The sequence below is a fragment of the Lynx canadensis genome, chromosome E3 (assembly GCF_007474595.2).
Source record: "Lynx canadensis isolate LIC74 chromosome E3, mLynCan4.pri.v2, whole genome shotgun sequence".
Classification (NCBI taxonomy): Eukaryota; Metazoa; Chordata; class Mammalia; order Carnivora; family Felidae; genus Lynx; species Lynx canadensis.
Window position 1 is genome coordinate 4,077,158 of NC_044318.1, and position 10,529 is coordinate 4,087,686.

The following is a 10,529-nucleotide window of genomic DNA, read 5'->3' on the forward strand; positions in this document are numbered from 1 at the left end:
TTTAGAATTTAACCAATATTTTCTTGTCCCACACCCATTTAAGTTAGCTTTCTCAGTAGGCATTCTGTTTCTGCATCTATAACAGTTGTAGTTCAGGTTGGAGACTCCCCAGGGTGGGTTCTAAGTGATTTGGAACGTGGCATTGGACTCTGAGAAACTGAGCCTACGGGAGTCTTGATGATCTGTCTTGTAGGAAGCTTCTGGTTTACCTGGGGAAACAAGATGACAGCACTTGTGAAAGCCAAAGAATCTCTTATTAATGTGATGCTAGTTCTATACAGGAGTAAACTGAGCTGGGAACAGCCTTCTGGTAAGCAGGCAGGGACTCCCGGTGCCCAACCACAAGCTGTTTAGTAGGGAGGGGTGGGAACTGTGGCAGAGCCATACAGATGTCTGAGCAGCCGCTTTCCTTTTCCCTGTGGCTGTTTCCTTCTCTGTGCATGGGAATAACAACACTAGCTCATGTTGTGGGCATCTGTAGCTGGTAGCTGGTCACTGTCAATTCCAGAGTCAGGTGGGAGAATTGTTCTAATTCCAGGGAGCTGGTTGCAGTGCGTTTTCTTCCCCCTTCCCCCACCTTGCTCTTTAGTGCTGGCTGAGCTCAGCAGTCTGCTCCCTTCTTCCTTGGCTTTCCAGGGCAAAGAAGAATCAAAATGAAAAAGAATTGTTATAGGTTAGGTCTTTTTTGTGCCTTTTTGAATCACCAAATGGGGAATGAGTGATAACGTAGTCTGTTCTGGTATCATTGCACTGAGCTTTCTGACTTCTGAGGTTTGCAGGATGTGTGTCCGTGGAGGAGGATTTAACATCTTTGAACACATGAGTTCTTTCAAAAGCCCTAGTGCCTTGAGCCTGCAAATTACCAGGAGCAAAGGCTTTGAACTGAGTGTTCTGGAACTCCTGGGCAGGTCCACAGGAACGAACTTTGCTGGAAGGAACATTGGTGATAAGGGACATTGTTGCTGCTTCTATCAGACCTGATATGGGAGTGAAAACCTTTATCAGTCAGGTGAATAGGTAGTACAGGAGTTATGGAGGTATGGAGGTAGATTTTATAAATAGAGGGTCACAGTTTTCTGGAATTAAAACACAGAGGGCAGGTGGACCTTTCTGAAATTTGTAAGAGCAAAGTAATGGCCCAGGTGACTTCCTGTGGACTCGTGTAGTGCAGGATCTTACCTTAGCTGGTTTGCTTGGTCCATTTCCTCTCTCTTTCTCTCTCTCTGTCTCTGTCTCTCTCTCTCCTTCCCTCTCCCTCCCCCTCTTCCTCTCTCCCCTGCCTTTCTTCCCCCTTTTCAAGAGAATTTGGCCACTTTATATAAAAGAAGTAGCCAGTTTGCCAAAAAGTCAAATAACAAGTTTTATACTCTTTTGTTTTTATTGATTGATTGCTTGATTGGAACTGGTACGTTGAGCTTTATTTTTTTCTTTTTTCTTTAATATAATTTATTGTGCATTTTATACTCTTAAATAGATTTCCTGTTACTGTCAGTATACTTCAGTACTTTTTCTTTTTTTTACTTACATACTTTTGTGCATGGTTGTAGTCAGCGTTTTGAGTCCTTTATTTAAAACAAGTTTATGTAGACTTTTCCATAGTGGTTGCAGCCTATCAACTTGTCCCAGCTGTGCCAGGATTCTATTGTTTGCTGTTGTTTGAGCAGTCCAACCCTGTATTGTTAGGCTGTGTGACTTTTTTCTAACGTCATATTATGGCTACTTATCATTTTGGTACAGATTACTGTTAATCTTTTGGGATATTTTCTGTTGTTGTTTTTCCTGGTGGAGTGAGGCAGCTTCTCGATAATGAGAGGTTGAAGTCTAGAAAGGTTCTACATTTATGATTTAACCTCTGATTTTCTAGGGATTCCAGGGGCTCCTGCAAAGAAAAAAGGATTCAGGCATAGAGGGCCAGTCAGACCAAATTTGGACACGTAGCTTTTCAGAAGTGAATTCTTTTTCTGACATTGCAAGGTGGCTTCTGAATGCTGTACTACCCAGCCACCCCCTTGAGGAACAGTGACCAGGCCACATGATGGACACAGGCCGCCCTGCCTGGACCCTGCTCGTATGGGTTGAGTGTGCTAACTGAGCCTTTCTCAGAGCATTCTTCCCATCTGTGCAGATGGTGCTTTGAGTCCACATTAAGGACTCCGTATTCTTCCTTTTTAAAAATATATTTATTTATTTTTGAGAGAGCACAAGCAGGGGAGGGGCAGAGAGGGAGACACAGAATCCGAAGCAGGCTCCAAGCTGTCAGCACAGAGCCTGACGCGGGGCTCGAACTCAGAAACCATGAGATCATGACCTGAGCCAAAGTTGGACACTTAACTGACTGAGCCACCCAGGTGCCCCATCTGTATTCTTCCTTCTGAGTGAAGTAGGCCAGTACCTATCTTTCCTTCAAAAACTAAATTGCTAAATCATGTTTTGAGTTTAGAAAACTATTGAAGTAGTCAACAGCAGAGTACTTTTTGTTGTCCACAGGTGCCATGTTGTTGGCAGGATGCATGAGATCATTGCCTGCCTGCTTTCTTTCCTTCGGATTTTTTTAAAGTTTTTATTTATGTAAGTAATCGTACACCCAGCATGGGGCTTGGACGTAGGTTCCCAAGATGAAGAGTCGCATGCTCTTCCGCCTGAGCCAGCCAGGCACACCCCCCTTCCCCCACCTTTGGATTTTTAATTTAACAAGTGTTTGTTGAGAACTTGTTATTTCCCGGGCTCTGGAGCTCCAGCAATGAAACAGACACCTGTGGCCCTGCCCCTGGGGCCAGAGTTGGACCTCCCTTGAGTTGAGGGGATTAGGGGCTCTAGGGCAGGACTGAGGTTGAAGAAGGTGGGAGGAAGGTGTGCCTGAAGACTGGCACAAAGTGCTGATGAGGAGGCATCTGTGGCAGCCTGCTTTCCCTCCCCCTTTCATATTTGTAAGAGAAGCAAAAGGTCCTGTTGGTCGAGCAAGACTACACCCTCCCAGAGTGTGCAGTTATTATCAAACAAAACAATTAATGATCAGATTGAATTACATATATAATGACTGTTGTGCAGCATGATAATTAGGTGCAGAAAGTTTACCTAAGTTACTGCAGCTGGTAACCTAGGGCAGCCCGATTGCACACTTGTTCTTGTGTTTGCCTACTTTCAGTTTCACCTGCAGGCAGCATGGGAGGTGCAGTCCTCAGGTACCTGGGGTATGTCTTCAGCATGGCCATGTGGGCCTGCCACCTGTCTAGAGGCTCTGGGACCTTTTACTCTCCCCTCTTCCCTCTACTGGGGGACCCATCCAGCACCTTCTCTTAGCAGCCTGAGGGCCGACTGGCCTGAGATAAATCTTGGCTCTGAGGGTCCTCATGGGCATAGAGCTCAGATGTTCTTTCTTAAGTCTGTAAAAGGAGGTCAGCATGGACAAGCTGGTGTGAGGCTTATTCTGCAGCCGACAAAGTCTGCCTTGGCCCCTTGGTAAAAGGACACAGGATGCATAGCTGGGCACCCTTAGGCCATCTCTATGGTCTGTCCCATTTTACTTTGTTTACATTGTTCCTTGATCCAGAGGCCCTTCCTCTCTTCCACCCTAAATCCTGTATGGTGTTGAGGGAGCTGGGTAAGCACCCCCCCTTCTCCAGGAAGCCTTTCTGAATAGCCTTCTCTCCATGTGATGACCACCTACTTTCACATCCTGGACTTAACGTTAATGAACCATAGCCTTCATCAGCATTATTAGAGATGAAAGTATATGTGATTTGGGAGTCAAGGGAAGGTCCCATTTTCTATATATTCTGTTTTTCTTTTTCCAGCTTTATTGAGGTATAGTTGACAAGTAAAATTATAATATATTTCGTGGTGCCTGGGTGGCTCAGTTGGTTAAGCATCCGACTTCAGCTCAGGTCATGATCTTGTGGTTTGTGGGTTCAAGCCCTGTGTCAGGCTCTGTGCTGACAGCTTCAGAGCCTGGAGCCTGCTTTGGATTTTGTGTCTCCCCCTCTCTCTCTGCCCCTCCCCTGCTGGCATTCTGTCTCTCTTCCTCTCTCTCTCAAAAATGAATAAGCATTAAAAAATTTTTTTGTTGAGGGTGACTGAGTGGCTCTGTCGGTTAAACATCCATCTTTGGTCAGGTCATAATTTCACGGTTTGTGAGTTTGAGCCCAGCATCCTGCTCTGTGCTGACAGCTCAGAGCCTGGAGCCTGCTTCAGATTCTGTCTCCCTCTCTCTGCCCTTCCCCAGATCACGCTCTCTTTCTCTCTCTCAAAATTAAATAAACATGAAAATTTTTATTTAAAAAATTAAATTATAATATGTTTAAAGTATACAATGTGATTTATAATTATGGATTCTCATAATTGAATGAACATCTATGACCTCAAATATTTTTCTGTGACAACGCTTAAAAGCTACATTTCTTACCAATTTCAGTTATGCAGTAAAGTATTATTAACTCTAGTCACCATGCTGTTCACAGATCCTCAGGTCTTATTCATCTTATAACTGAAAATTTGTACCCTTTTACCAACATCTCCCTATTGCTCCCACCCTTATCCCCTGGCAACTACCATTCTACCCTCTGTTTTTATGACTTAAGCCTCTTTTTTTAGATTCCACATACAAATGATACCCTGCATGTCTTTGTCTGGCTTATTTCACTTTCTGCTATTTATTTTCTAAGCATTCTAGGACAACAGCAGTTAAGCCTCAGTCAAAATACAAAGGCAATCATATCTACTATTTAGTGAGTGAGTGCTTACCATGTGGTAGGCACTGTGCTAAAAGCCTTATCTTCCCTGTTCTCACTTAATCCTGTCAATCCCACTGTATAAATGCTAAATATAAAGGTTCAGAAAGAGCATGCTGAGCAAACCATGTATTATAATATCCCAAAAGATAAGATGTAATTACATGTCTGGAGAAAACTCAGGATACGTACTAACGTTAACAGTGGGTGTATCTGTGGAGTGAGTTAGAGGTTGATTTTTATTTTCTTCTTTAACCCTTCAAAGGACCATTACTTACACTTTTTTTGTCCCCCTTGACACCTATTTCTGGGTAGAGCATGTAGAAAATGCTCAGTAAATAGATACTGGTTGAGGTAGGAAAATAAAGACCTCTTCTTTCCTTGGCTTGATTGGGTAGTTCTGGTTTTGTGAGTTACATTAGTAACTGGTGAACTGTGCTGCTGTTCATCTGGAAAGTTTCCCAGATGGGCTGCTCTTTTGTGCTCCAGAGCAGAGGCCTCCAGGGGTGGAGGGTTAGCTTGTCTTGTGGGACCGTATCCCTGGTTTAGGAAGGTACGGAAGGTTCAGCAGCAAAGGGAGAGCGGCTGGCTTGTCTTTCTTCCTTCAGCCCCTCAAAGTCTGGAGCAGGCTGGGGACGGTCCACTTGCTTGGTGACTCTGAATACCTGATGCAGCTCGTCGAGTGCCTTTCCAGCTGCTCTTCTTAGCGTCTTCAAACGGCCTGGCTCACTGTTCCAGTTAACTGCCCTGCCCCGCGGCTCTGTGCACAAGGCCGCCCTGCCTGTGACAGCTGGGACGGGTTGCTGCCCAACTCAGAGCCGCTCCGCTCGCTGCACCACTGCTTTTGGTTTTAAGCTTTATCTATGATGTTATTTGTTATTTTGTGTTTTAGGTTAACTTCTGATTTTGATATAATTTCAAACATACAGAAAAGCTGCAAGAATGATACAAGTAACTCTTGTGTACCTTTTATCCAAATTCACTGCCAGTGTTTTGTTTCATTTGCTTTGACTTGAGTGTTCCCTCCCTCCCTCCCTCTCCCTAACAGGTATGTGCACGCACGCACACTTTCTGAACCATTTTACAGTTAACTTGCAGAAGTGTGGCCTTTAATTTTGAATACTTCAGGATGTATTTCCTAAAACAAAGACATTCTCTTATATACTCACAGTACAATTATTAAAAAAAAAAAAAAAAGCAAGTTCAGTATCAGTTTGACGCTATTACCTCATCTCCTGTCCATATTCAAATTTTGTCCATATCCGGATAATGGTCCCAGTAATGGCAGAGTTTTATTTTTAACGAAAACACTCCTGAGGCGCGTGGGTGACTCCTCCGTTATGTTGGCTCAGAGGAGAGCAGAACCAGCGGGTGTCTGGGGGAAGTGATGCTGTGGGCGCCACATCACCAGCTCCTTGTGTCTCTACAGGACCAGAAGAGTGAGAGCAGCAAGAATCTCACTCGGCAACCATGTCAGTGGAACTGGAGACCTCAGAGGGGGTGGATGAGTCGGAGAAAAAGAGCTTTGGGGCCTCAGAAAAAGAAAACCACACCAGGTGAGTGGTGGTGGCTGGCTGTGTTGATTCATGTGCCCGGGGCCTTGTATGTGGGAGGCACCAGGGTGTGGGGAGTGTCGCTGCTGTTTCCCCCGGGACCCCTGGTTGGGATTGCAGAGAGAAGTGGCATGCAGCACCCTGGGCTGCTCAGCTTTCTCCCCATTCGTTCCCGAGGAAGCAGGACAGGCACCGCTAGGAGTGCTGAGGAATAGAATTTGATGGTTTCCCTGATCCTTGTTTCTTTTGTGGTGAAAAAGGGTAATCAGGCAAAACTGGCACCTTTTCCAGTGTTTTCCACCCCTTAGGATGTGGGAGCAGCTCTGACTCCAGGGATTTTTCTTACTGGGTAGAGACACTTCATGAATTCCCAGAGCCTGTTCTTCATTGTTCTTATCTTATTGAGCCCTGTCATTGACAAAGTGCTTTTTTATATCTTGAAATAATTGCTAGTAAGAAATGATTCTCAGCATGTAGGTGATAGGAGCCCAATCTCCTAAAGAAGCCAGCAGAGGGTGGGCTGTATGGGGCCGCGTTTTTATCTCTTTGGTGGATGGACCCTGTGGACCACACGGGCTACTGTGCGGCGCCTCCCGTCTTCAGGGTCATGGGTTCTTTGTTTCCCTCGCTGGTTGCTGCCTGTGGCACCTGTCAGCACAGCTCCATCCTGTATAATTTTGTTAAGCGGTACAAGCCCAGGTACTGGCTCCAACTTCCTCAGCCTTTGTCTCCTTCTCCTCCTGCCCCTGGGCCAAGCCACATGCAGTCCTGAAGAGGCTGTGGGTCCCAGGTGGGAGGAGGGCAGCAAGGCTGCCCCGGGACATCCACAGTCAGTCCATCACAGCAGTGTGGATTCCATGAGACACGTTCCCAAAGGCTCGCTGTTCCTGAAGAAGCCAGCACACGCTGTGCTGGGATTAGAGGTGGGCTTTTTATCAGGCGCTAGGTGGTCACAGAGGCAAAGCATTGTTCATTCAGGTGGTTCAGACATGGACACTGTTAGGAAGTAGGCCACAGTCCTCCACATGTCATCCAAGTCCTGGGGGCCGACTCACATCTGCCTGTTCCGTGCTCCCTAGCAAGACCCTGTATTCAGGCTGGGGTTGAGTTTCTCAGAAGCTTCTGCGTCCATCTCAGCGAGGGGACACCCTGAAACTAGGAAGGGCTAATTCACACATCTTGCCATCTCCACAGGATGGCTGACCTCTCCGAGCTCCTGAAGGAAGGGACCAAGGAAGCACATGACCGGGCAGAAAACACCCAATTTGTCAAGGACTTCTTGAAAGGCAACATCAGGAAGGAGCTGTTTAAGGTTTGTGCCCTTGGTCATGGATAGGGTCAGGTCCGGGGCCTCGGTCGTGTCAGGAACATCCCCTTGGAACAGTTCTTCAGTGGAAGCTGGGCCTTTTGCCACCTGCTCTCCATTCTTTTGACAGCAGACTGTGGTTTTCAGGTAGCTTAAATAGAATAACATAGTGATGGTGTGAAGCAGAAGTATCCACGTTCCGTGTCATTCCTTTAAGAAACATAAAAAGTTGCCTGGGTGTGTGAAATAATCCACTGTATCAAAATGGGCCTGCGGGAATTAGAGGGGGCATGCGACTGGATGGAGCCTTCCTCTATGGCTGCTCAGACGCAAGGGCATTGGGCTCGGGAGGGGTGTTTGCTGGTCAAGGGCTGCCAGGACTGCAGCCCTCCCCGTGGTCTCCCCTGTCACCCTCAACAGCTGGCCACTACTGCACTTTACTTCACATATTCAGCCCTGGAGGAGGAGATGGAACGCAACAAGGACCACCCAGCCTTTGCCCCCTTGTACTTCCCCACGGAGCTGCACCGGAAGGAGGCACTGACCAAGGACATGGAGTATTTCTTTGGCGAGAACTGGGAGGAGCAGGTGCAGTGCTCCCAGGCTGCCCAAAAGTACGTGGAGCGGATCCACTATGTGGGGCAGAATGAGCCGGAGCTGCTGGTGGCCCATGCATACACCCGCTACATGGGGGACCTTTCAGGGGGCCAGGTGCTGAAGAAGGTGGCCCAGCGGGCCCTGAAACTCCCCAGCACGGGAGAAGGGACCCAGTTCTATAAGTTTGAGAACGTGGACAATGCTCAACAGTTCAAGCAGCTCTACCGGGCCAGGATGAATGCCTTGGACCTGAACCTAAAGACCAAAGAGAAGATCGTGGAGGAGGCCAACAAGGCCTTTGAGTACAACATGCAGGTACTGCTGAGGTCAGGCAGAAGGGGGCCCCTGACTGTGGGGGCTGATCCGGAGCTGCCGTAACAGGCACCAGTGCTTTAGGCCCGATACGGGGCAGCCTTCCAGGGAGAAAATCGTAGGACCAAATAGGCCACAGAGGGCATGAGCCCATGATGGCTTCGCTTTGATGGACAGCTTTTGTGTTTTTGTTCCGAGGAGGGCAAGGCCCTAGCACGTAGAGGGAGGTCACTCCCTCTCACCACAGGATTCTGGTCTTGAGTGGATTTCCTCCTTTTTAGTAAGGGCTGCCCCATTTGATCAGTTCAGGGAGAGAACCAAGCAGGGTGAGAACTCAGCTGACAAGTTTTTTTTAAATGGGGCTAAGCCTGGGGAGGCAGATTCTGTCCTGGAGTCCAGGTTGGCCCTCGGCACCGGGAGGGTGGCCGAGGCGGGGAAAGGAAGCACCAGCCCCGACACAGGCCCATCAGATCAGTCCCACATCAGTGAGCCTCCGTGGGCCACTTAGGATGGGTCAGCCCTGCTGGGGCCTCAGTTCTCCCACGTTCCTCTCCGTCATTCTTGCTGAAAATACCTAGCAACGGCGAATGGGGAAGGACCAATGTTAACGTGGTATTTGGGGGCAGCGCTTTTGTTCTCTCCTGTTTCTGCCCTGGTAGCTCCAGCTGTGGGCTGTGTGTCTGGTCAGTGCCCAGGGAGGAGCTCCCACAGTCAGCGGCACAGGTGTGGCCCCACCTCTGAGCTTGTGCCAGGGAGCAGCGTTGGGTCCGTGTGGCTGCCCCCGCTGCAGATTCGGGCTGCTCCTTGACTGGTTTGCACTTCGGAGTCCACTGAAAGCCGTTCATCCCCTGCTCCTGCAGATTTTCGATGAACTGGACCAGGCTGGCTTCTTGTTGGCCAAAGAGACCCTGGAGGATGGGCTCCCCGTGCACGATGGGAAAGGAGATGTGCGTAAATGCCCCTACTACGCTGCTAAACAAGATGGAGGTAGGTCTTGCCTGTCCAAAACTCTCCTCCAGGGTGGGCGTGTCAGCGTTCTCCACTGATGCCCTGTCCCCTGTTGGTGCCGCCACACAGGTGCCCCGGAGGGCAGCAGCTGCCCCTTCCGAACAGCCCTGGCTGTGCTGAGTAAGCCTAGCCTCCAGTTCATTCTGGCCGCTGGTGCGGCCCTTGTTGCCGGCTTCTTGGCCTGGTACTACGTGTGAAGGACCCATCATACCGCCTTGGCGCCATCCTCCCGATTGACCACTGGCCCATCCCCACCTGTGACTAAACTACCACCTCAGGTGACTTTTTTTTTTTAAATGCTGGGTTTGAGAAAACAAGCAACCAATAAAAGCCAGACGCTAAAGCCTCTGCCTGTAGCGTCCTCTGTGTGGGCTAGATGCCGAGCAGGGTGCAGGCCCTCCATTCCTGCAGCCGTTGGGCCATGGTACCGGGAGCAGCCAGTGCAGCTCCGCAGGCCAGTCTGAGTCTCTGGAACCAGCTCTGCTCCCAGGGCACCCACAGCGCTTATCCTGAGGCTCCTTCCCTTCGTCATTCCTTGTGCTGGCATTTAGGTGGGTATTTTTCCCCTAGTGGGAACAGAGCATCCAGCAAGCCCAGGTTGCTGTAGCTCTGTGGGAGGAAGGAGGCCTGTCCTTGGGGGGGGGGGGGGGGGGCTTGCATCCTGTCTCCGAGGCCCTGGGAGCTCCATCCTGAGTAGCCAGTCCTCTTCCTGCTCAAGCAGAAACCCGAGAGGGGGTCTGTTTAGCCATGGCGCATCCCCTCCTTTGACCTGTGTAAACGCTACAGCACTCAATAAAGTGGACTCTGACAGCTGCCTCCCTCTTTCCTGGCGCCAACGTTATCCTTCGCAGCCAGTCTTGGCCTTGTGCTCTCAACACTCCTGGTCACCTCACAGCCCTCTGCCCAGAGCCAAATCTATCATCTGGTCTTGTGATTTTCTCTCAGAAGTGCTTTGAAGGTTTCCTACATTTTGAGATAGTTTGTTTATAAATAAGGATCAAGAGCATTATGTAACAATTCATGGTC

The 10,529-nt window shown here is 48.8% G+C and overlaps 1 protein-coding gene across 1 annotated transcript in view; it reads left to right on the forward strand.

Annotated features, from left to right (window-relative positions):
- Nucleotides 1-10,313, forward strand: part of HMOX2 (heme oxygenase 2) — a 30,676-nt gene extending 20,363 nt beyond the window's left edge. Inside the window, exons 2-6 of the mRNA XM_030300700.1 lie at nucleotides 6,157-6,283; nucleotides 7,475-7,592; nucleotides 8,007-8,498; nucleotides 9,356-9,482; nucleotides 9,573-10,313. Coding sequence (XP_030156560.1) covers nucleotides 6,198-6,283; nucleotides 7,475-7,592; nucleotides 8,007-8,498; nucleotides 9,356-9,482; nucleotides 9,573-9,700 — 951 coding nt within the window. The 5' untranslated portion in view covers nucleotides 6,157-6,197 and the 3' untranslated portion in view covers nucleotides 9,701-10,313. The remainder of the gene's footprint in view (nucleotides 1-6,156; nucleotides 6,284-7,474; nucleotides 7,593-8,006; nucleotides 8,499-9,355; nucleotides 9,483-9,572) is intronic.
- Nucleotides 10,314-10,529: the final 216 nt, after the last annotated feature.